General features: G+C 38.1%; 1 protein-coding gene across 2 annotated transcripts; it reads left to right on the plus strand.

The window, feature by feature from the left end:
* The first annotated feature begins 887 nt into the window (after positions 1 to 887).
* On the plus strand, positions 888 to 23,531 carry LOC140929048 (myb-related protein A-like). 2 transcript variants are annotated; one of them, XM_073378874.1, is made up of 15 exons: positions 888 to 1,022; positions 1,200 to 1,290; positions 6,695 to 6,847; positions 7,827 to 7,930; positions 8,116 to 8,244; positions 8,628 to 8,724; positions 10,507 to 10,552; positions 11,118 to 11,498; positions 13,228 to 13,276; positions 13,545 to 13,629; positions 15,465 to 15,803; positions 16,299 to 16,529; positions 17,327 to 17,533; positions 19,657 to 19,728; positions 20,879 to 23,531. In XM_073378874.1, exons 1-15 carry the CDS (start codon positions 985 to 987, stop codon positions 21,017 to 21,019), a joined length of 2,163 nt encoding a protein of 720 aa, XP_073234975.1. In that variant the 5' UTR covers positions 888 to 984; the 3' UTR covers positions 21,020 to 23,531. The 2 variants fall into 2 exon arrangements, with proteins under 2 accessions (XP_073234975.1, XP_073234976.1); XM_073378875.1 differs by having other exon boundaries at positions 17,327 to 17,458.
* The last annotated feature ends 3,178 nt before the right edge of the window (positions 23,532 to 26,709 follow it).

Raw genomic sequence — 26,709 nt, forward strand, 5'->3', positions numbered from 1 at the left:
TCTATTTGAAGCGTGAACCACTCAAACCGCATCTCGGTTTACATCAATAAAGAAGGTTTGTGAATTTCAGGGTTCTTTCTGAATTTCTGGCTCAGGATTTCTACGGATTTCCTCAAGGATGACCGATGCCTACTATTTTCGGTAAGGATTTATTGCTTCTGTTGATAAGCCATCATAAACTTCACTTTGTTTCGCTCTTTCCCTACAAAAACTTGCAATCAATCACGTCGCAGTTTCCGCGCCATTTTTGAAGGTAAAAATGAAGTCGACTTGAAAAACAAAGGAAAACCTTAATTCGACTCCAAGCTAAATACGATCATTACTTTTTCTCATTGATTTAATGAGATGTTTCTTGTTGCAAATCTACGTAAAATGTTATCATCATGATTTGTAATCCTCGATGTCTCCTCCGATCTTTGTGTTTACTCGAGGCCTTTCCGATCTCTCGTACAATCGCTCCCGTAGGGAATGATTTTCGTGCAAATGCGGCAGAAAACAACCCCTTGTGTCATTTCTATCGCTATTTCCAAGAGAATCAAAAATCTAAGCAACTTTATCCCTGTTTTTGCTAGCAGATTTTAAATGATAAATTTAAACTAAGTTTTGCGAAGACGCGAAAGCCAGATCGATTTGCTTGCGCGATCGATGTCGCCTCGTTTCGAATGTGCTGTTGCATGCGGATTTTCGCAAAGTTGTAGTTAAGCTTTGAAATCGTTCTTCCTTCTTTTGTTGCTCTCATTACAACCAGTTACACGCATTTTCACACTTTTTGCGATAAAACTGCGTTTGAGAGGTGAAATTAGGTTTATCATTTTATGTCTTGAAGTGAACATCCGGGCTTTACGCGTGCTGTAACACGTGCATATTCCCTTTGATTCGCGGTGCGTCTCTCATAGCGTCCAAAGCCGCTCGTCTTTCTGGGCTATATTTTGTCAAACCCCAGTGGAAATTGTCGAAGAATGCCTAAAAGCTTCTTATGCAAGAATGTTGCTTCTTCTTAAGGCAGCAGAATCAGTTGCACGGTGCGTAAAGCAACGAAAGAAATCGTTGCGTGTATTGGAAATTTTTCAGCGGTGCGCAAATTGCGATACCCCCGATCAGGGGTCATGTTGTTTGTGCAATCGAAAGACGTAATGCGAAGAAGGCTGGTTATAATTTCATGATTTTTCGCTCATTTTGTTTTGTTTTTGATGAGTTAGGGGTTATAGTGTTCCAGTGGAGGAGGAACCGTCGCAGAGAACTCATCGTCGAAAGAAGAAAGTTAACAAGGGACGATGGACGAAAGAAGAGGTTTGTGTATAAGCTTACGTATCTGCCATTAGTACACACGTAAATATTCTCCTGTTTCTGGGATTCTCTTGTTTTTCAGAAAGAAATGTTAAAGCAATTCCAGGAACCTAACCTTTAACGCGAAAGATTTCGTGTAGGATTGTCTTATCCCTCGCGTCGAGTCTCGGCTCTGAATGGAAGTTGTCAGGGGCTATGTATGCAAAAATTGGCCAACGTTTTCTTTAATTCATTCATAACAGTTTGTTTTGGTGACGATTGTTTTTCCCAAATTTCATCGTATTTGGCTTTTTGAAAAGGTAAATGCATCCTTAAGCGGCGTCTTAAACGTTTAGACCTTTAAAGGCGTGTTTGGTGTGCTCTTATCTAAAGTTTTGAACAAAGCTACTGCTTTTGTGTAACCAAGCGTGTGGTGAGCTTCATTTTAAATCTCGAATGTCCGTTGAAAAGGATCGTATTACTGCATTGAATATTGGTTCTTATACTCTTGTCCTTTCTCTGCGAAATTTTTAAACAGTTCCATCGCTTATTTCTGAGCGTTATTCAGCTGTTTGAATTCGGGATTTTCCAAGATTGTTCGTTCTCGAAGTAAAAACTGTAAATTCGGGAAAATGAAAGTTGTACACTATCCGTAATGAAGGCAAATTTATGTGTATGAAACGGACTAAAGCAAATGAGCTTTGTGCCGAAATCGGCAGTGAGGACGTGTTATGCTACGAAATTTTACCCCAGCTTGCACCCAGTGTAGCATTTGTAAAACACCTTGAAGATCATTCATATAAATTACAGTTTTTTGTCCTCGAGCAAGACATATTGGAGGGTCATGTTGTGGAACTTCTCAGCTATGTCAGCCGAGACTGCTATTTTGCATGTGTATGCCAATATTCCTCATTTTATGCCAGTTTAAATAACCGGCGTGCCTTCTGTCGGCGTCTTTTTTGATTACCCCGTTATTTTGTCTTCGTTATCCTGCTATTAGATGTTTTTAATGCAGTGACTAGTTAACCTACGATGTGGCCCGGTGTTGTACATATTTCTTGTACTTAGGACGGCGTCTTAATTCTGGTGAATATTCTTTGTGCGTTTGTGCTGCATACTGATGAAATGATAAGTCGTAATTTAATCTTTTACCTGCTGTACTCCGTCAAAATGTCAGTTTTTTATGTGCAGTTTTATTTGATTCCATATTTTAGCCTTCTTTTTATTTCTCTTTTTTTATTTTTATTTGTTGTTGTTACAAGTGAGATTATCCTTTGCTTATTTTCCAGAGTTTTCATTAAGTTCTAAAGTAGACAGCTATGATGTAAAAGTAGGTGGCTTGGTAACTGAGTGCTGTAGGCAATTTCAGGCTTTCATTCTCTCTATTTACCCTATTCCCCTGAAAAGTAGACGGCTCAAACCTCCAGGTAGCCAGTTTTTTAGCCGACTGCCGGCACTTAATGAGAACCCTGTCTTCTACCCCATGCACAAGTACATCATGCATACTCAGAAATCAGAAAACTGAAGGATTGCTCTTATTAGCATAATTTGCCATATTCAACTCCAAATTTATATGTTGCTGTTAAATGTCATTTACAAGGTGATTAGATGTTGATGCACAATTATCTTGGCAGGGATGACAGCTCTCGGGAACAGATCTGGCTACATGTTTTGTTAACCTGTAAATGTATGTGTAACAATGAACAACTTTGCACTGCATACTACTGATCCTGCATTTTGCATTGCAAGCAGTACTTTTCCTGCAGTTTCAACTAAATTCTTGCAATCTGTGTTTTTATTTTATTCAAAATCAATGTTTATTTTAAGCTTGATAAAGTATTACAGCAGGGTTGTGTTAATGCTACTGAAGAATACAGTACCAGTTTAGACAGAAAACCTGCACGTGTTAATTAGATGCTGTTCAGAGTTTTAAAATTTGTCGCATTTCTGAAAAACTGCCCAATATGTAGCGAGACACAAATGCAAAATGACTTGACATCTGAAGCCAAGCTGTAAAAACATGTGAAGCCCCTGCGGGCAACCCCCAGCCTCCTTGCACACCAGCCCTGGGAAATACCGTTGGCCAGCATTGTTTTGTGTTTAACTTAGCCTAAATTCCATTTAGCCACATTCAAAATATTAGAGCAGAGTTTCATTTCAATTCCACTGAAACGACAACTTTGCTTCTAAAACATCTTGGTTTGCAGATTCTATAATTGGCTTTTCCATGAGACTACTTGTAATAGATTGAAATTCTATTCCTTAACACTCTTTTCTCAGATGCATCAGCTACCAGCATAGCTAATTGCATTTTAGACCCTGTTTTGATTTGGCCTTGGGGCCTGTTTCTTGAAAGTGCCGGTAACTGTTTGGTCCCTGAAAGTTGTTTTGCTTTTGCCATGTTTGCATTTAAGATCAAAGATGCAATAATTTTGAAAACAATACTATGAAACTATCAGTTAAGGAAGCATAATGGACTTGTTTGTGCACTAGGAACTCAGTGTTCTCCCTAAATTTAGCTCAGCAGGTAAGGGACCATTCATGGCCGGTAAAGCAAAAAATATATACCAGAGCCCCAATTTCCTGGGGGAGGGGAGAAGGGGAGTGAGGGACATGGCTTCAAACTTGCTGTGAAATTTAGGAGCCAAGCTCTCTGAAACGTAGTTCCCTCATTTTAAGACCTATTTTACACAAATCAGTCGTTGTTATCTTTAGACAACAATTTAAAATGTTTGATTCTAATAATGTCTTCAATGCTCTCTCTCCAAAATGTGTGGGCCATAAAAAGAAAAGCTGTGTATAATTTAGTACAAGACAAGATGACAAGACAAGATGATTTATTAAACTCAGCTCAGTTTTATATGACATAAAGGTTAAATTTACGTAGGCAACTAAACACAGTACAACTAAGGAATAAAAGAAAAATTGCAGCAAAAAAATAGAGAGTGAGTTGGGATCATCCAAATAGCAAGGGCTGATCTAGTGGATGACCCCTGCAATAAAATACAGTTTACAGACAGAAGTAAGAATATATATATATATTTTTTTTCATAAAAAGTATTTCTTCATGCGCTAAGGCAGATAATTAATTAGAAAGATAATTGGAGATGGAGTTCTTAAGGGTTTTACAAAATATTTTAAGAGAATTTGAATTAGTTATACCTTGTAGGAAAGGAGTTCCAAAGGACTAGGACAGAGGACTAGTGAGTTTTAGGAAGCATAAGCCATATTAAGTGGTATTAACTGAGGCTACATAAAGATTTCTATTACATGATTTCCTTGTTGAATAGGAATGAACAGAAGAAGTAAATTTGAAATATTCACTGAAACAGGGGGGTAACAGTCTGCGAGCAAGCTCTCCTATCTGGGCAAGCGAAGTGAGCCTCACGAGAATGTGTGAGCGAGCGGCTGAGGAAAGGAGAGCTTGCAACGATCTCTCATAAATTTTCATTTCCACCCCGGAAGCCCCAGGACTCCGCAAAGCATGAAAACTGTCACTGCAAACGTGCCACAGATTAGAAAAGTGACAAGCGCCTGTCAAGTAAGTTTAGACAGTCGAGGGCGCGTAGAATGATTTATTTATAAATCGCTTTCGCAACAGCATCAAGGCAATGTTTTTAATCACTGATATGTTTTTTTTTTCACGGGGAAATTGTACTTCAACCTGTCCTGTCCGGTTTTCAGAACTAAACAAGGCGCTTGACACAAATGAATACAACTGATGAAGGGTTTTCACAAGAACTTACAAACTCGGTGCGACTTATCCTGGGCTCGCAATATTCTCTTTGCGAAAATTACATCAAACAAGCCCGTCTGCATTGAGGGCTGAAACAAGTTCTCGGTACCAATCTGATCCCCCTGAGAACCAAATTTGACACACAGACGAAGCGGGTGCCAGCTTGGCCTGTTATCAATCAACTTTGATTTCCGGAACGTCATTTTTCAGCCAATGGTATTTCCCTTCATCTGGGCGAAGTACAAATGAAATTTTATCAGGGATCATTGCAAGCTCTCCTTTTCTCTGCCCCTCGTGGCTTTGCTGCTCACTCGCGCGTTCTCGCTATACTCGTTTCACTCGCCCAAATAGGAGAGCTTGCTCGCAGGCTAGCGTGACCACTGATAAACAAAAGAGAGTATCTGTGATTCAATGACATCATTGAGCTTAAGTAGGTTGAGAGATTTGAACAGAGGCTCAGAGTGAGATTTGGTTCAGAGAAAGATATTATTCTGATTGCTTTTTCTGGATAATGACTAATTGTGTTAGAAATGAGAGAAAGGTTAAACCCCAGACATGGACACCACATGTGAGGAAAGGATAGATAAGACAGTTAATAAAGCATGACAAGAATATGGTTGTCAACAAAATGTCTTATTTTTGACAAGATACCCACTGTTTTTGATAGTTTCAAACAGAGCTTATTAATATGACTTTTCCAAGTTAAGTTGGAATTACCTTAATCATTACCTTAATCGGATCGGATCATAACTTGTGTATTTTTCAACACAACTAATTTATTTTTAGTAAACCTTCAAGTGGTACCAGGAGCTAAGAAGTATTGCTTCAGACGGCAAATTTTACCTGTTACCGCCTGTTAAGGAGAACATTCCGAACTGTGCTACTAGGAACAGGACCCTGGTTGTTCAAACATTGGATAGCACTATCCACCAAATAAATCACAGTCCAGCAGATCAATATCAGGCAAACCAATTGCGCAATCTGGTGGATAGAGATTTACATGTATTTAGTGGATAGCATTGTTGACCTTTTGAACAACTAGGGCCACCAGTTCTGTTACATTTGGAACCAATCAAATTTCTCAATAATTTGTTGGGGGAAAAGGACAGAAAAATTTATTTATCAAAAAAGTGATCAGGAACAATCACCATGATCATGTTCTTTAATGAATAGTCAAAATTAATCAAGCTCCCCTACCCCTCACCTACAGTCGACTCCTGATAATTCAAACCTTTGAGGAAAATAGCAAAAAGTTCGAGTTATTGGGAGCTCGAGTTATCAAGGGTAAAAATTATATAGTATATACAGAACAACCTGAAGGGAAATGAAAATTGCTTTGAGTTAGTGGCAGGTTCGAGTTATAGAGGGTTCAAGTTACCAGGAGTTGACTGTAGTTTGCACAATTTGATTTTTTATTTTAAACAATCATTAAAATTAATGCAAACAATATGTTTTGAAAATGACTTTATTTATCCTTGTCTGGAGATTTTACAAACCCAAAGGTGCCCTATGACCCACTGAGTTTTTAGGCAATGCCATTTTAGGAAATGATTCACTTAGGGTTGCCTCTGTTAAGTAAGTCCCCCTGTCCAATTAGCCCTCCCTCCCTCCCTCAAATTTTTCTAAAAAAATGAGTCCCCCAACCTTGGAGAGCAATCAATTAAAGCAAGTGGAATCTAAAATTTGTTTCAGGATGACAAGCTGAAGGAGTTGGTAGATGAAATTGGAACAGATAGCTGGAAAGAAGTAGCAAGCCATTTTTCTGATCGTACTGATGTACAGTGTCTGCACAGATGGCAAAAAGTACTCAATCCAGAGCTTGTGAAAGGACCCTGGACAAAAGAGGTGAGACGGGAAACATCAACGCTTGTTAGTAACCAAGTTTGAAGTCCCCAAGTTGTATATTTTCGATCAAGAACTCCCCCCCTTAATTTGTGGTCCAGGCACAAAGCATGTGGGCCATGAATAAGAGAAAACAAGAATCTGCAATTTACGGCATGTACTGAGAAGGCAAGGGTATGTTATTAGGTTATTGGCCATTTCAGATTTGCGGAGGGAAGTGGGACAAGTTTCAAATTTAAACTAATCGATAAACTGACACCACCATTTAAAAGGTCATTTTGGTCAGTTTAAGTTTAAGATCCAACTAAAGAAGTATACTCACTTGAAATGTTCACTGCAGATCTTGTCTTTTCATAAAGAGATTCGGGCCTCATCATCAGTTTCAACAGTGAAATTGTCACTAAAAGACTACATTCCAATTGTATGTAAACTTTTGGAGTCATACATTTTTTTCTTGGCACTGGAAGCCATAACAATCCCTGTTGTTAACTGTAAAACATCTTTCACACGTGCTTCATGAATCAGTAATGGCAGTGCAGTGCACTTACGGAACGATTCAAGATGGTGGACAATAGAAAAACACAAACGGTTTATAACATTAATAATATTGCTCTACTAGTTAAGAATCTGAGTGGAAAAATACTATATTTGTTTATTTTGATCCCTCAGTCTGAATATATCAGGATATGTCACTGAGAAACTATTTTTCAGTTCCGTTATTTTAAGATCACGGTAATGACACGGTACCGGAAACGAACGTTACCGTGTAATCGTAGGGCTTGCAAATGGTCAATAAAGTTACTGATCTTTTAAATTTGGCTCCTAGAAATGTGGCTTGGGCTCATAACTTTTTATTTTAGGAGCCCAAAGGGCTCCCAAAAAATGTTCTTAGGCAACAGCCTTGAAAAGTGTCTCACCAGTGGGAGTGACAACTTCTAGGTACAGAAACTGCAGGTTTTTTGACTTGTTATTTTATCTTCAGGAGGATGATAAAGTGGTTGAATTGGTGCACAAGTATGGTGCTAAAAGGTGGTCTCTCATTGCTCAACACTTGAAAGGACGGATTGGTAAACAGTGTAGAGAAAGGTATATGTAATGCATCTGCGTACAGTATGATAATAGCCATCAGAGTATACTATAAAAATTAATTAGTCAGAACAGCTTCCTTAAATTGAAGTGTGTGTGAAATTTGAGGTTTGCATGGCTTGTGATTTTAGTTTTGGTGCTGGAGAGTAATTTTGTTTATTGATGCATGTTTTGTGCGTCTTCAGATGGCATAACCATTTAAATCCCCATATAAAGAAAACAGCTTGGACAGAAGATGAAGATAGGATTATTTATGAAGCCCACATTACTATGGGGAATAAGTGGGCTGAGATTGCAAAACTCCTGCCAGGAAGGTGTGTAATAGTTTTCTTATTTCTTATTATCACAAGGTAGTTTTTTACTGAACAGTAGTAATGGGCTACTCGTTTCTGGATAGATCTGTTTTGTTCTTAAACTCTAAGCCAGAGAATTGTGGGAATGTGAGCAGATAGCAAATCCATTTTACTCAATATTTCCAGTGAGGTCAAACTCTGGCAAGTAATTGGTGATCTTACCCTCACTCAAACCTTAAAGTGACGCCAACAGTAGACCACACCCTTTCCCCTGCTTCTTACAGACGAGTTTGCCTTGAGAATGAACGATGTGAAAAGATCAAAAATTAATAATTTTTTGACACAAATGAAATGTAGAGTTCATTTTGGGATTAAAGAGTTTTTAAAATGCTTTCCTTTTGTAGAACTGACAATTCAATAAAAAACCACTGGAATTCCACAATGAGGAGAAAGGTTGAAAGTGCAGGCTATGATCATTACAGGAGAGTTAGATACCATGCAGTGAGTGTTTTGTTGTTCTAGCTGTACTGTTGTTACACTCTTAATAGAGACCTTTAGGTTCTAAGATGAGGAGGACTAGTATATGAGTAGTGCCTGTACATTAACAAGCATCATTTTGGCGGGAAAACGTGATAGGAGTCGTCATTGTACTACAAGTTTTAGTGAGAATGTTGTAGTTAGCAGAAACAAGTTATCACATGTTAGAAGTTTTATAACTCTGCGAACAGGAAAGGGCTTAACCTCATTTTATAAAGATTACAGTGCTAACGTTTCTGGTGAAAAAGATGTACAATAAAGCTTTCCATGGTGTCTTTTTTTAGAATATGCGAGAAAACTTTAAGGCAAATCTCATCCTCAAATCTAAAGGTCTAGCAAAGTTACCGCTATTCATAATTTGTTGATTATAATTTAGTAGAACATGAATTCCTGAAAGGCTCCACTCACCTCGGTACTGAAGCCTCTTATGAACAACAAAAAGAACTTGTAAACACCAAGATTGTTGTTGTATTTACAACGACAATATACGTGTATGGAGTAATAATTTAATTATACAAATGTACCATAAAGCTCTAATAGTAGCGACCCCCCAAAAGTAAAGTCAAAAGTTTCTTTAATACTTGTAATAAATCCTGAAAATAGCAAGCCCTCGGAAAGAACGATCCCCCCAAAAATAGCGACTCCCCAAAAGTAAAAACTGAAACTTCTGTATACTGCACTATAATTTTGATTTCCTTTATATCGATCGGCTGATTCAACCATTCAGTTATCTGGCCAACGATTGATGTTGATTTTGCGTGATTTTGTTTATGTTTCATTTCGGGAAAGAGCTTGGAAATAACGACCCCACGAGAGTAACGACACCCCAAAAGTAACGAGCCCCAAAGGCTGCTAATAGGCCACTTGCACTAAGAGGTCACGTGACCAATGCTTCCTCTAAACAATGAGTTGGAATCTTGCTGATGCCAAAACTCGACAGAGCACATAAAAATTATCTAACACCCAAAATTTGAGATGGAACACATTTAAGGGAGATGTTTTATGGCACCTTGATTTTTCAACAAAGTATTATGATTTGTATTGGCCACCATGTTGGAAGGCATACTCTTGCCCTCCAACATGGCGGCCAAAACTACGTTTTGCCTATATCTTGCTAAACGTTTGATATTTACGTTCAGACGTGCTGTAAACGTTACCACATCATCTTTTCAACATTTTCCTCAAAGTTTAAGTGCAAATTTGTGTTCAGAGAGAGGCAATTCATTATTTTAAAAATCACATTTTGGTCACATGACCATCTACGAACTTACTCATTTTAAGAAAATGGTGCAGTTTTGGAAAACCAAATCACTATTATTTTGTTTAAGATATGACCCACCAATCATTTTTCAAAGGCAAAATCATATAACTTTCATTTTCATACAATCAATATCATACAAACTCTTAGTGCAAATGGCCTCCCAAAGTAACAAGGGTTGCTACTATCGGAATTTAACGGTATATATAATGCATTTTAACAGTCTGTTAATGTATTATACTATGGTAGCTGGCTTGAAATTGTGCAACAACACTGTACAGACTGGAAGTTTTACTACAGCTCAAAGCCAATAAGAAAAAATATATTGATGAAACTTTTTGTTGTGAAAGTTAGGAATTTCACAGCTCTGTCTGATGTTTACATCTTGACATTATCTTAGGTTGCAAAATGTAGTGTTAACTTAAGTCTTGCAACATTAATGGACAGTGGAATCTGTTTTTATCCCTGTTTATTTTATTTTCTTCCAGTCTGAGAAGAGATACAACAAGGGACACCTTCTTCCTGGAAAGAAAGGTAATGTAGATTACAATAGAGTGGAACCCTGTTCTACAGACACCCACTTACTATGGTAACCCTTGTATAACAGACAGTTTCCTTTGTCCTGATGAAAAGCTCATATATTTTCTCTAAAAATAACCTGTTTAATGGGAAAACCTATTAATATGGAGAAGGCACACTTTTCCGTGTCCCGAGCAACAAACTTTCATAAAATTTAATTGTCATTCCCTCTTTATGGACACTGGGTATCTGTACACTATCGTGTGCTAATTGTCAACGTTGTACACAGTGGTGAAATAGCATGTGATATTTTTTATTTTGATCAGTCTGTCTTTATTTTTGTGTTTGACTCTACTTCTGTGGCCCTTTCATAAAGTTATCTACCCAATATTACATGTCTCACTTCCTTTGCTTTTTGCTTTAGTTATAGCTCCTATGTATCTTTCTATCATTCAATATCAAAATGTGTCCATGATTGTTTTTTCTGAGAGCCAATTATTCAATACGGACACAGTGGCATGTCTCCTATTGTCAGTTGTTTAATCTTATTGGTGTATCATTGAATATCTTGTATTTGTAGATAAGAGAAGAAGAGAAGATATTGACTCACCAGATATGTTTAGTGACCTTTACTCTTCATCTGCTGATGATCTTCCCTCTATGGCTACTAGTCAGGCAGAAAGTTCTTCAAGTTCTAGAAAATACAGAAGTAGTTCAGTCCTCACCAACATCAAATCGAAGCCAGCCAATCAGTCTGCAGTAAGAAAAACTGAAAGTGACGGGAAGTCATCGTCAACTCAGGGACTGATGTCCCCCTTTAGAACATTTATTCTCTCTGAGGGAGACTCCCTTTTTGACTCAGATCCATCTGCTTGGGGTGATATAAGCTCATTTGATAAGAATACTGCTGCCGCAGTCAAATCTATACCTCTTTCCAAGCTGACATCTCCAGGTACTACAGGTAAGCCTTAGACTGAGCAGGTTTTGAGGGAGCAAATTATTTGCTATTATTGGTAAAACTGTAATTTTATTGTACTATTTGTTATTCACCAGAGGAATAAAACATTTTTTTTAAGATTCCAACTGTCAGAGTGCCTATTACATGGCCACTGAAGTGTTGCTATATTGTTTTAGTAGACTGTAGAGAACAAGTATGCAAGAGGACGGTAGAGTAAAACAGTAAAACTTGTGTGACAAGCACAACAGCAATTGTTTGAAAAAACGTTCTGCCAAACTTTACCATCTGTTAAACAGATCTTACAGTAAAGACCAGAAAACACATTTGTTAAGTGGAAGATCACAACAGAACAAGCATGACATAGCACTGTCCCCTTCTTTCTGCCATCCTGTTGCGTAAGCTCACTTTTTCTGTTCTGCAACACCACAGACAACTTTACTGCAGTGAACTGTACAATGATAGAGAATAATAAAAGGATAAGGATAGAAGAGTGGTTGCCGAGGCCTGAGAGAAACTAAAGCTCTACTGTTAATCAGTAGACTTTCAAAAAAGTCCTTTGTCTGATTTAATATGGCATGGGACAAAGGGCTTTTCATAGTTGATTGGCACCTTCAGAGTATCTGAGAAAAGCATTAAAAACATATCTGTTGGGGAGAGATGTTTTTGTGTCTGCTCCAACCGAAGCTGGGAAAAGTCTGACTTTTTAGCTGTTTCCAACACTTTCAATCATTATTTTGGGAAGGATTGCAATGTCATCATGTTGGTGATTGTTCCGCTGATTTCTCTTAAGTCTTAAGAAAGGTGACACATTTTTAAGGTGCAAAATGGTTGTTATAAACTGTAACTGGAGATCTGCTTTCCAAGTATCAACTCAAGGTTAAAACAAGCTTTGTTTTTTTTTTCCGCCTTCCTGAGGACTCACAAATGTAACCTGAAACTCCAAATTAATGCAAGTCACGCCACTCCTCATTTTTGGTGCAAAATGAAAATAGAAACCCTTCAAGTAAGACATGTAGACCTCTCGCAACTTTGTTGCTTCCTCCCATGCTTAGAAATTCATGAGGTTGACTTGTGGCAACTCTAGTTAATCAGATGACCCTCTCAATTCCAACAAAACAAGTTGAAGTTACAGTCAAACCTGTATAATAACGGCCCTATATATAGCAGTCACCGTGTATGTTACAGTCACAGGACAACTTCCCAAAATTTTCAGTTGCCATACATTTTCTGCTAAGTTGACCTGTATAGCAGTCACCTTACCATTTCTCAAGGTTTGTCTGTCTAGCAGTAGATACAAAGATGTTTGTACCAAAGTACAATTTGAGGCAATTGTAAATAGTTATTGCGAATAAATGCCTTATATGATTAAGTGCAAATCACTCCAACAATCTCAGAAGGAGAACTTGCGATACAGCTTTAGTATCCAGGCCCCTACCCACTACAGCTGTAGGGCATAATGCCAAAATTTTCCAAACGTTCTCTTATTGTACTGTTGCTGCCCTTAAAAGGCGTTGCTTTTACACTTATTTCTGTGGTGTTAGAGTGTCAAAGAGGGCATAAAGTGACACTTCCTGTGTGTAAACCTGTACAGTGTTCTCTTGAAGATATTGTACTTTTGCATGGAGAGGAACATCATTTATGCTCGTTTAAAACTGTGCAAATGAGTTTTAGTTGCAGTGTAATACTAGCCATTATCATAATGCTGAACAATGACACTTGCCCTTTTTTTTAGGGTACAGATTTGATGGCAATTCTATAGCAAGTCTTCGGACTGGTGGAGGGTGAGTGAAATTTTTAACACTCATTTCCAACACTTCATTCACTTTCAAATTGAAAACACACCAGGTTTTTTAAGCCAGGAAGTTTCAAGGGCACATCTCAAGCCTTAACAGACACTGAGATAGTGTATTTTTCCATGAGAAGGCACTTAAGAGTAAAGAATATAATAATTTTTATTATTTCATGGACACTGTTGTACCAAGATTATGCTACATACATAACAAAATGTATCAGTTTTTAAATAATATTTTGTGCTTATTCCATCTTCAGGTCTTTAATTCCCATAACATCCCCAGTTATACAAACAAGGTTTAGCACACCTCCAACAATACTGAGAAGAGGAAGAAAAAGAAAAGTATCCTTACGCTGAGTGATACCATTAATTATTTTCTGTAATAATTTTTTCTGAGGTCACAAAATTTTGCTATGTTATTAACACCCCCTCTGCCCTGAGTAGTAAATTATTTCAAATTTTTCTGTTGAAGTTACATAAAAGAAGTTACTTAACTCAGCAAATTTCTTTATAAGAAGACGGTATCAGGCTTTTACCAAGAAACTGAAAACTGGCCATCCAGAAGGCATGTTTTCCCATAAAATTAAAAGAGATTAAGTGAATTTTTCTTGTGTTTCTTCCAAAAATAGGTGTCCATAGGACTGACATCCCTGCTAGATTGAAATACTTAAGACAGATTTTTTCAAACCAATGATTTATACTATTGGCAGGCTACTCTACTTAAAAGAGCTGCCTTCTTCAAATGTCATTATAACCTCTGCTGAGTAAAATGCATCGAGTAAAGAATTGCTAGTTTGTTGCATGCAGGTCTTACATTCGAGGTGTAATTTTGCTTCTTTGTTACTGTCAAGCTTTCAAACTCTGTTTCAACTTTTACAGCAACAATGTGACATGTTGAACAAAATGAATGGGTGCCTGGCATCAAAACCCAAAGTGACTCTTGATGTTTTGGTCAGAGGTTTTATTTCACAAACTAACACAAAGCCATCTGGAAGTTGTCAATACCTTATTATTAAAAAAAAAAACATCTTGTTGGGTTGTACGGAACAATTGGACAACAGATTTTTGTGATGAGCAAGTATTGTGAGAGTTACTATTGAAAGAAGAAGCTAAAATTCAAGTTTTTCTTTACTTCTGTTTTTGTGTAAGGGGAAACAGTGGTAGTTACATGTAGTACGTATGTGCAGTACTTCTTCTATTCTCTGTTAATAGCTATAACATAAATGTTACTCCTGTTGCCGGGTTTGAGCTAGGATTTGATCACTGAGGGACAATTTGTCCCCTTGGCTAAAATTTTAGGGGACAGAAATTTGTACACCCCTCTGCTGATGCAAAGGGTTTGTCTTCTTTGCAGGGCTTCTGATAGGTCTCGGAAGAAAAAGTCAAATTTTGCAGGATTTTTAGGGACAAATTCGCGGAAAAATCAGCCGACTTCACGGGAGTTTTAGGGGCAAACTTCACCGTAAAGCAATCGGTAAAAACGGCCGATTTTGTGGTTATTTTCAAGGCAAATTTCGCTAGAAATCGATCGGTTTTGCGCTGATCAGACCAGCCTTTTTAACGTTTTTCTAACAGAGGTCATCGTTTGCTCTTTCAACAACAATACACTCCAGAAATGAACCAATGGCAAAGCCTTTAACATCATGGCTAGTGCCCAGTTTTTCGCAACATAATCTGTTTGTACGTTTCAGTGACGGAGTTCCAAGATACTTTTGCAAGTTTACGGCAAGTAAATAGCCCGTATAGCTGAAATAAGTTTCAAATATGTTGTACAGACATGTATTTGATAAGATTTCTACCAAATTACGCGGTATTTTTCGTGTTTTTGTGAATTTCGCAGCTCCGCGACCGCGCGAAATATCAGAAGCCCTGTCTTAGATTTCCGACAAAAATAGCAGTAGAGCGTGACTGAAATGTAACTTTAGAATGAACTTTAAACGTGCGATAAAATATACTTTCCACGTTCTGTTTCAGCTTGCAATTTCTGTACTGAAATAAATCTTTTCGTGTGTGCTTCCGTTCGAGTTTTTTCTCTAAATTTTGAAGGGGACAAATTGTCATTTTTTAAAGGAACAATTCCAATTATAGGGCGGGATTGGCGCAATGGCGCGGCCTGGCTCAAACCCTGCTGTTGTATAAGAGTACTGGTAGCTTGACCTTAACACTATTGCCTTCAGTCTGGTGACTTAGATCCCAGTTGCTATGCCACCACAGAAGCCTCTTTCAGCAGTCCAAAGGGAGCCACACCTATCAAGTCTCTCCCATTTTCACCTTCACAGTTTCTAAACTCTCCAGTACATAACAGCAAAATTCAGACCTCAACTCCAGCTAATGGAAAAAGCCAAAGCAGTATGGTTGACACGACTCTGCACACACCAGGTGTCTTAGAAACCAGCATCAATGAGGACCCTTTCCGCACACCACGCATCAGAAGGACATTGTTGAGTGTGTCACCACGGACTCCAACGCCATTTAAGAATGCCTTGAAGGTGTTAAATGAAACAAAACTGGCCCATGTAAGTTGTCTCAAGTATCATCTATTTGTTAATTCTCCCTAAAGCAAGTGCCATATTTTATCAGGTTAGGTTTCATGAACTGTGGAAGTATTAGATGGTAGTCAGCATACAGACTCCACCTGTGGACCTGAAGTTAGATTTTAAACTTTCAAGAACAATTGGGTATCACACATATCACACAAGCAGTGAGTACTGAGGCTGTGGGATGTGAGAAACGATGTTGTCAGTTAGAAAAATATCATACTGCACTGGTTTAAACTATAAATTCTGCATCATTCACAGCTAGTTTATTTTTCTTGGATTCCATAAAACCTTTCAGTACTACTAATTAAAATAGCCCTGATTAGTTATCTTTTAGTTTGGTATTTTTTCTTCTCATATTTTGCACGTCGAATGTGCCATCACTCAAACTGTGAAGAAAAATAAAAGAAGCTGCGTGCAGTCTGTTTCTGCAATTTTATGAGTGTCATTTTAATGCTTCTATTTCCTTCTCAGACACCTGGCAATTTTGAAGCAGATTTTAATGAAATTATCAAGAAAGAGGAGGAAGAAAGTGGGCTGCACTTATCTTCAAGTACAGAAAAAACCCCTCGTAGAGTACGAACCTCACTGGAGGAAAAATATGCCAGGTTAAGTAAGACTGCCACAGAAGTCTCTTCAGTGCCTGTATCCATAAAAGAAGAGCAGTCAGATGTAAATGAGCAGCAAAATTCCATAATAACTGTGGTAGGTGCATTTGATAAGGATAATGATCATGGTGGAAAAAGGTTTTATACATCAAAATCTCAAGGATGTGTGATCTTTAAACAGAAACGGTGTCTGTTGTAATCAGAGCACTTGGCATAGTCAAAAAAGGTCCAACAATATGAGGACCTTCAGAAGATCACCCTGGTACATGCAGGTACTGCCCATATAAATATTTTGAGAAAAGTTCTCTCCAAGTTTTAAGTTGGCAACAACGCCCCCTAGCAGCTCCTAAGGAAACTGGTAGCTTCCTGGTGCTCTAGGTTGTTACTTTCGTACTTGCAACTGGTTGAAACCTAGAGGGCGATGGGAAGAAAACTGACCCCATAAGCGTAAAGCTCTATCTTATATACAACTATCTAGATCCTTAACGTTCTCCAGACCAGTATCCCTCAGTAGTGTGTTAATATATGTAGTTGTTGGTCTTCCTCTTTAAGCTCTCCCATGTGTAGGCACCCATGTTATCAGCTGGAGAGTTCTCATAACATGTCCAGAAATTGCAATTATTCGTTTCATGACTGGCAGGGCTGTTGCTAAAACTTCAAGTTGCCAGGTATATGCAAATAGTGGGAGACTGACTAGACGGGACTTTTTTCAAGCTCTTATAAGGCACTTGATGCACAACTAATTTTGGGCGGTAATTAAATTTTCTTCCCTTATTCAAACTTTGTTTTCAGCTGTTTTAACTGTGTTAGAGTCCAAATTTTAGAAAAAAAGATTTTTACTACTAATGAAGGTTTCATCTTCATGCATAATCTGATGTGTAATTTTGTTTTCAGGAGGACTCTGGCATTGTGCAGACATCACTCTCAACATCCCCATCCCAGGATTCTTCTCACATTAAGCCTTCTGAAATCTTTGGGAAGCATGATCCCTTTGCCACACCCAGCACCGTTCCAACTGAAACTGTAGTAAGTGGAAATAATGCAGCACAAACAACACACATTGAACCTTTCTTGTGCCCTAATGCTGTGGATAACATGCAGGTGACTTGTGGCTCGAGTGTTTGCTTAAGACTATAACATGTCCCAAAGTAACGCTTTAATGCCGTACATACATGTAGTTTGTTTGTTCTTTTAACCTCCAAAGTGGTGCAGTAACTTGTTACACCTTAAAATGTTATTTCATTGCCTTTGAGCAATACTTATCACTTAGTTGTTTCAAAACAATAACGAATATAGTAAATTGCCGTGATGTTCTATACAGTATAAATACTGCTGTAACTACCACAGGCAGACCACCCTCTGTTAGTGGGGGCTGTTGTTGATTGAAATCTGAGCAACAATCTTTTGTTATTTATAGAAGAAATACATATGAACAATACGGTGGCTATAATTTGTTCCAAAATGCAGAATTCAAAGCAAATTTTTCAATAAACATTTGAGGAAAATGCTAACTGAGCCATGTGTCATGTTTTTTTCGCCGTCCGGTGCTGTTTTAAGCGCTATTTTGCGAGATGAATATTTGACCTCGGCGGTTAGAACTAAAGAAGGAGACAAGGCAGGCAGCAATCAGCCGCCGGTGCGTGACCCAGTCCAATTTACGCTGGAACTGACGCCAAACTATTTAATTTCTTACCTCGAAAATACCGGCTCCTGATCCAGTAGATATGTATCCATGCCCCATCCAAATGAGAGCTCAGTCCTTCCAAAATTTCTCGAGAAAAGCGATCCTGAAGGTGAAAGACCAGCTTTCTCGACATGACCGGTGCACAAAACTCAACCAAAGGCATTTGAGGTATGCGCGTCGATTCAAATCCACCAATCAGCGTATCACGACTGTTGGCAGTTCAAAACCACAACCCTACCCCGCACAGGGATGTTTGTTTGGTCGTTTTACTGGATCGGGAGCCGGTATTTTCGAGGTAAGAAATTAAATAGTTTGGCGTCAGTTCCAACGTAAATTGGACTGGGTCACGCACCGGCGGCTGATTGCTGCCTGCCTTGTCTCCTTCTTTAGTTCTAACCGCCGAGGTCAAATATTCATCAAGCAAAATAGCGCTTAAAACAGCACCGGACGGCAAAAAAAACATGACACATGGCTAAGTTAGCATTTTCCTCAAACGTTTATTGAAAAATTTGCTTTGAATTCTGCATTTTGGAACAAATTATAGCCACCGTATTGTTCATATGTATTTCTTCTATAAATAACAAAAGATCGTTGCTCAGATTTCAATCAACAACAGCCCCCACTAACAGAGGGTGGTCTGCCTGTGGTAACTACCAGAGCCATTTGAGATATGGAAAGTGGGGTGTTCATTCTTGAAAATGGTGTTGGGAATCAACTGAGATTTCGTGATTGATCATCAAAAATAATCAAATTGACCCACCTGATTAATCATTGATTATTATTGGGGAAAATCATGAGTATGATTGGCCTGCAACTCATCAAATTCTCTTTCTTCTTTAACTTTGAGATCATAGAAAAGACATCACAAAAGTTTTTTAATATCCCCATTTGCCATTAGGATTTTTTTTCCCATAATTATGTGTTGAACATTTTTGATAATTTATTGATTATGGCATCGCTTAAAGGTTTTGATGGGTGATCAATTGTCATCAACTAAAAACTACTTTAAAATAACCATTTTTTGGTGCCTCATCCTTTCCAGCTTCATTTGTGGTCCAACATAACCAGGCATGCCCCTCCCCTCCCCTAGATCGGCCAAGAGACATGAATGCTATGTATATTTATACTGCTTTCCATTTGTCAGAAGTGGTTGGCCAGACCATTCCTTTTGTAACGAGAATTTCACTTTTCATCAAGTGTCCAGTCAGATCAGTCAATTCTTAATAATACCCATGGGGTTAATGAGTTTTAAAGTGAGAACTGATACTCTTAAAAAGAAAAGCCTATTTCATTTTCAAAATGAAAAAGCGCCCCTACTACAAATCATTCAATCAGGTCCTTTTAACTGACACGTAAGAAAGCAGGCATTTGTACCTAAATGATTAAGCACACATTTTATGATGGAAAATTACAGTTAGCTGTCTTGACATATTGATTTCATTGAAAACAAAATCTTCTTTAATTGTTTTTTTTCTGGAAGCTAAGAAGGGATTGACACATGGTTTGTTGATGATAAGTTTCTTTGATTATTCCTCTTTAGCGACACCGAAGAAAAGGACATCCTATGCGTCTGCTCCGATTTCAGGAAACACCACAGAAATCAGCACCAAAGGTAAATAATATTTATTAACCCTCTCTCCCTCCCAGACAGAGTCATGGTATGAGTTGAGCTTAGGGTTGTCAATAAGGGTGGCCAGGGGTCATGAATTTTCCCTGCTATTACAAGCATAACTAACCCCTGGCTACTTTTAATGGAGAGAAGGGAAACTTTTAATTTGCTCAATTCCCCACCTACCTATCGCTCATGACTGACATCTTCATGTTTTAGTGACAGCCCCATGAGTTGACACTCCAACTTTTTTGACTCTGTGGACACAACCCTATGGTGTTACCATTCAATTGATACCTCTTTGGTAGTACTTTCTCATGGTACTATTTATTTAGGATGTAGTTCTACTTTTTGACTCTGTGGACAATACCCTTTTGTGTTACGATTCAAGTGAAACCTAAAAGTCAAAAAAGCACTACAATCTAACTTCCATCTGCGACCACGGCATTTCTCGTGACTGACCGCAACCCCTTTGGATAATGGCCTTAGAATTTTCCATTGTTTTATCCTTCTGTAAGGGACCACTTATCTTAATGCATTGTTTGATCCCTCTTTTTATTGTATGTACTACACTTCTAAGAGAAGGTGTTGTACTTTGGGTCGCAACATAAAACTACGTATATCATAACTGCATGTAATGAATTTTCTCCCAAAATAAAGATATGCCTAAGCCTGGTGTATGAAGAGACCCCCACTGGGTCGATTCTCATAAGGGACCACTGTTTATTTCTAAGAATTTTTCAGAGAGAATTTGAATTTTGGACACTATTTAGTATAACAAGTGAACAGGTTGCCCAGTGGCAACGGCCCAGGCAAGTCGTTTTGTAACTAAATTGTCATTAACTAAGACAAGCAGGCAATGATCCCTGGAAAGCAAAATCTGTGAGGAACCTGTCCAAAGGATAGTGATCCATCTACCTTCTGCATTTCCGATGCATGAAATGTCTCAAAAGCCGCATCAGTGAGTTCCAGGTGTGTCCATCTGGACAAGCAAAAATTCAAGTGTTTTTTCAAGCTTCATTAATTTTTACACAAACTCAAATTCCAGTCTTAACGGTTTATATGGTTTCATTTTTTTGATGGCACTAAGCTTTTTGCTTTATTGTTTGTGAGCTCTTACTGACACATACATGTATCACTTTTATGTCAGCAGCTTGACTCAAAATGGGAACAAGTAGCTTGCGGCAAGACTCCAGATCAGCAGCTGCTTACACGGCAAGCACATCAGTTCCTTGCCAGTTACAGACCCGCAGCCCGTACACTTCACTTCAGCACCACCACAACAGTCGCTTAAACACATCAAGGGTTGCCAAGAAAATCTTGTAATTCTGTTCTGTTTGGCACATGATCTAGCGTGTTAATGTACAGGTGCCCTTTTCTACTAAAAAAAATACAGATAATTTAATATAAAAAGTAGCAATAACTATAATTATTAATGGTCAAACCGGAGCAATTAATGTTTTTTGTTGTTGTTGTTGTTTTTTTTGTTTTTTTTTTTACCCATACTGAATCGTTAGGAAGAAGGTTGAAGTTATTTGCCATTCAGTGAAGTGACTTCGATCTTGCAAAACTTTTAAAGTTGATCTAAGACCACCAAAACTATTCAAAACAATCCAGGGTTCGTACAGTCTTGTATTTTCTAGAAAAGTTTTAAAATCTTCAAGCCAATTTTCCAGACCTGGAAAATGTGTGCAAAATAAAGATGATGAAGTTAGGGAAAATGGCTTGGAGACTGTAACTGATATTGCTAAGTGAATTTTTTTCCATAGAATGAAGATTGCGCTAGTCAAATGTTACTAACTCGCATCTGTAGCAGAAACAGTCATGATGCAGAATGAGAAGTTTCACTCCACGTTGCACCGTGGATATTGTACGTTTACAGTGCATTATGGGAAAGCCTCGTTTCTGTGTTCGTCGAGGTCTCTATTGATCGCTTATTTGGACAAAATTGAGGCGGGACATAGAAATTATTGCTTTAGAAACGTCTGAAAGAAGTCTTGCATTCGCATCCAAACATCTGTACGAACCGTGAATTGCATTACAATGAACTTTGAAGGATGCCAATCGCACGGCAGATTTGTCGTTGTCATTGATTACAAGTTTTTGCCGTTCGGTTGGCAAGGCTTGTCATTGTAAACTTCAAGTTTGAATAACGTGATGGTAGTAGCACTATCCAAATTTTACAATGTTGTACAGATTTTGACTGTGTTGTTGGTTTACATGTGGGTTTAAAGAATCAGAGGTTTAGTTAAGTGTGACTGTATAATAATTAGGACAACCACTAACTGGTCAAACCTTGATTTGTACCCTATATAAAACATATCATAGGTTGGGAGAATTTAGCAAACCACCTTGAATCCTCTCTTGCTTAGAGTACTGATTTTTATTTTGTTAATTTGATGACGTTTTTAAGTTAAAGTTGCGCTGAAGCATATTTTTGTTGTTATAAGGTAAAAAGTAATTCTTGCAGTGCAAGATAGCTTAGACTTGTTATTAATATCTGATTTGTAAGAGAGTAATTGAAATATCAAATATTTTGCTTTAAGTACTTGTATACTTACTAAAAGGTAAGTATTCTGTTTTGTATTCAGTTGATAAATTTGTGTATTTGTCTCTGCATAATTATTCATTTCAAAATCTTTCAAGATTAGTTTTATCTTCCGTTCTGACATACCAGAATCAGAGTTAGTGAAAAATTATATATAAGTATCTAATTATCCTGTTTATAAGTAAGAAAAAGACCTAGCAATTTTTAGACTGTCTGATATTTTTTTATTATTGAACAGTAGTTTCAGACTTGAGACATTAATTTTTTGAAAATGATTGGAGGGCGGGCTTTGGGTTTGAAATGATTCGCCCAATATCAAATTATTAAGCTATCAATAATACTTGATTGTAAATTTGAACTGATAGTAAGTCGAGTCAAGTGAATGTTCCTGGCATTCAGATAGTGCGACGGCGGAAAGAAAAGTGAGAGGAAAACAGCGAAGGGGGTGGGGGTTACCGCTTTTCCGTCTTTTTCTCCTTCGCTCTCCATTTCGCACCACTCTCCACTCTCTGAGCGCCTAGAACAGGCTAGTCTGTGATCCTTTTTGACAGGTATTTAGGTTTTTGGTGACGTGTGAATAGGTTAAAATCACTGACTCCAAAATAACAAGTCAGTTGTTTGGAGTATACAGAAGGACCAAGAGCCATTATGGCCTTTAGTTTATCCGTGACTCAATTTTCTCTAACATTAAAATAGTTCAATCATTCTTGATAGGGTTAAATTAGAATCATTGGTTTTCCTGTATAATGGAGTGTGCCTTACATATCAAATCATACGTAATTATTTGAGTACCTTTACACAATTACAAGACAGAAGAAATCATTTAGGTATTGAAGTGGATAGTGAGTGTTGCATATCTATAGTAAAATATTCACTCCTAACCAGTGTTAAAATCATCTTTATATTCGTAGCGTAGAACAAATTTTACCGTTCTTAAAAGAGCAATAACACATATGCGAATGATAATTATTTTTTCGCCATTTGTGTTATTGCTTAACTTATATTGAATAGAATACTGTATTGGTTGTGTTATTTTCCATAGTGTGTAGAAGTACCGAGGCAGAATTCTAGCCTACGAGAGCACAGGTATTTCGGGTCTTTTTGTCAAAAACATCTGTTCTCGAGGACTATCTACGCTCCAGCAGTGGCTTTTTTCGTTTGCAGTAGTTCCACTGCCTTGTTTTTTTTTTACAAACGATTTGTTTTGTATGTAAATACACTTTTTTACTTTGTACAGAATTAAAGAATTTTTAAATTCGTTTTTGTGTAGCAGTTTTAGCCTGAAGCACTCCATGTAGGATTTTTTGCTGTGATAAAATTTGGGGATTTGGCCTGCTATGGCAACATTGTTTTATGATTTAGCTGTAACTGGAGTGGGGTGAGGGGGCGGATCTAAAAAGCGGAAGTGTACTGTATGACCTGGACTCCTTGAGTGCTTAAACCGCTGGACAATAGTGGTGAAAATGAAAAGTCGTTCAAAAATAAGAAAACGCGCGGGGGCCACCGCCCGCTTTGCCAAGTCGCGCGCGTCTTATTTTCGCTTTGCTCGTTTAATACGTCCTCACTATACTTGAGAGATACGTTACGCGATATGCGAGTCCAAGAGAGAGGGCGATAGGACTAGACCAAGATAAGAGAGGGGGGGAAGGTAAACAAACGAAGCACAAAGCACAATGGGGCTAGACTAACCTGAGACAGGTCCAATTTTAGCAGTCTCAAACATTTTCTCTTAGTTGCTCCCGTTAAAATTGGGCCTGATCCAAAGTCTCACAAACTTGTGCTCACTGCGGCCAGATTTTGGCCGCAACGCTGATTGGCTGTTAGAACAATACCACAGAATCTGATTGGCTGTTGAAATCAACGGAAGTTGAAAGCGCTTATTCCTAATCTTAGTTCGTGAATGATTCGCCGTCAGCCGAGAGAAGGAGCGTGACCATTTGTACGGAATTTTGGTGAAAAATTTCCGTAAACTGCTACTGGTGTTTTTTTGGCACCAAAAACAGGAACGGGATTGAGTTGTACCATTAACAAAATACCGGTAAATTTTTCGCTTCCTCTCGACATGAAGCCTGGCACTGGTAATGCAGACAAATAGTACAGAAAACCATTCATTCGTTTAGGTAAAAACGGGGAAAAGGTAATACTACGAAATGTTTTACTTTTTTCCGGGAAATTTCCACCGAGATGAACCGTTCCTGGAATTTCTTCCTGGAATTTCCGGGTTTTCCAAACAAATGGAAAGCGCTCAAGGATTTTGCTGTCTTTTTTATTTTTATTTTTTTACGGCCTTGTGGTAGGAAAATATTCCTTTATATGTGCCATGGAAATTCAGAAAATTCAAATGATTGTCCATATCTTCTCAGGATTTGCACTATTCACGGAACTAATGAGAGTGTATCGCGGAGTTGAATCGCTCTGCAGGGTGTTGACCGCGAACAAGATGCCTTTTGATTTACCAACAAACGAGTGCAAGGCAAAATACTGTCACCATCTTAAAACTGGTTTCATTTGAACGATTAGCCGGGAATGACTTCTTTGAACGGGGTACGCAAGTGGAGGCTCACTGCGAAAGAAACCTCAATCGCCAGCTGTGAAGTATTAGACGAAAAATATCGCATCGCTGTTCAAGGAATTTTTTTAGGCATTATTATAAAAGCTAGTGCTGCTAGTCTTAAGGCATAACGACTTATTGTTTGCCTTTGCTTTTTGTAAAAGATAAGGAAAACTGGTGTCCTCGCTCGTTAGCTGTTTGCTGTTTGCTGTTTGTTAATCCTTTTTGATTAAATCCAATGCAATTTAGGTTTCTGGCAAACTGCCTACCTGCCCCTCCCCATAAGCTAATGTTAACACTTTGTTCTCACTTAATTTGGAGCAAAATGATGGCTTAGGGGAGGGATAGGTGGGCAGTTTCCCAGAAACTTACATTGATCCAATTTAGCGAGCTTTTCAGACCTGCAGTGAAGCAACAGCACAACTATAAAGGAGAACTACAAACTGTGTTTATAATATTGTTTTTCATTTTGTTTATAGGTCGGTTTCGTAGTGTCGTTTCTTCTTTCAAAAGTGGCAGATGATATTTACCTAGATTTATAAAAAAAATTTTTAGACGGTGTTTCCGGTAAATTCGCAAATTGCAAAGTTTACTAGCCCACAGGACTAAATTAAAATGCACTTGAGAACTCGTTTGGTTTGTTATGAGATACCGTAAAATCCAGAAAAATATGCCCCTCCATGTATTAGCCCCCCAAAATATAAGCCTCCGGAGGCTTATGGATGGAAATTTCCCTCAAATTCAAAATATAACAAAGTAAAAACTGTACAGTAACACACAAATTTTTGCATTTGCCAAAGAACTACTACGTGAGCCAAATGTGGCGTCACAGTATATTGTTGTTTGCGTAGTTCACTCTCTCCTGGCTTGCACAGCTGAAGATAGAAAGATCTACGTCCTCAAGGCGAGTTTTAGCAACAACTTTCTGCAAATTGTTGACATAAATTTCCTTCCAACTTTTAACTAGCCCAATCGATTTTGAAACGCAAATTTCCCTCCATATATAAATAAGCCCCTCCAAATATAAGCCCCTCAAAAAGGGCCTTTGAAAAATATAAGCCCCGGGACTTTTTTTCGGAATTTTACGGTAATTTATATACCCTTTTAAAAAGTTCGCGATATTTCTCCAAGAGTTTTTAAGATTTATGCACTGAAAATCTGGTAAAATTACCGAGGAAATACAAAGGAAGCAGAAAAATAGAAATTTCAGTATTTTAAAAATCGAGCGCGCCTAGCCAAAATATTTCACCAGAACATCGTGTCGCCTTTTTTTCGAAAACGTTTTACCTTCTACGGCAACAGAAATAACCTTAAAGATCTCCTTTAATAATGCACTTTATTTGAGTGTCAAGTAAGAGTTGTCGCCTCCGAGAGCGGACTCGGTCAAGACAGGTTTGCCAACCAGTTCCCTTTTCGTCTCTCTACTGTTATCTGGGTGAAGAACTGTCGTCGCTCCTTTTTTCTGGCTGAAATTTTCGAAAACGTAAGTTTTGATCCCTATAATCTTCGGATTACTAGACTTTCAGCTAGGAAATCCGAACAGATGAAAAATTTTTAGGGGATAAAAATATGCCTATATCTACCGTTTAAATACTAAAATACGTTTAGCAATGCTATGTTTAAGTGGTTTTGAACTATATTCTCGTTGGGTGCCCCTGAAAAGAGTCATTAAACAGTGCCTAGGAGGTCTGAAATGCAGTCAGAATACAAAGAAAAACAACTGAAAGGCTAAAAATAAGCTTCAAAGCGATATTCAATACACATTTTATTAGTTTAGTGTGCAAATACTATTTCGCATACGACTCTTACAATTTTGTTGCTGTGAAAATACGGTAGTAGTTGTAATAGTAGTGCTGTTCTCGAGTTCTTGGCATCCTAACACAAG

This window comes from Porites lutea, chromosome 2 (assembly GCF_958299795.1).
Source record: "Porites lutea chromosome 2, jaPorLute2.1, whole genome shotgun sequence".
Classification (NCBI taxonomy): Eukaryota; Metazoa; Cnidaria; class Anthozoa; order Scleractinia; family Poritidae; genus Porites; species Porites lutea.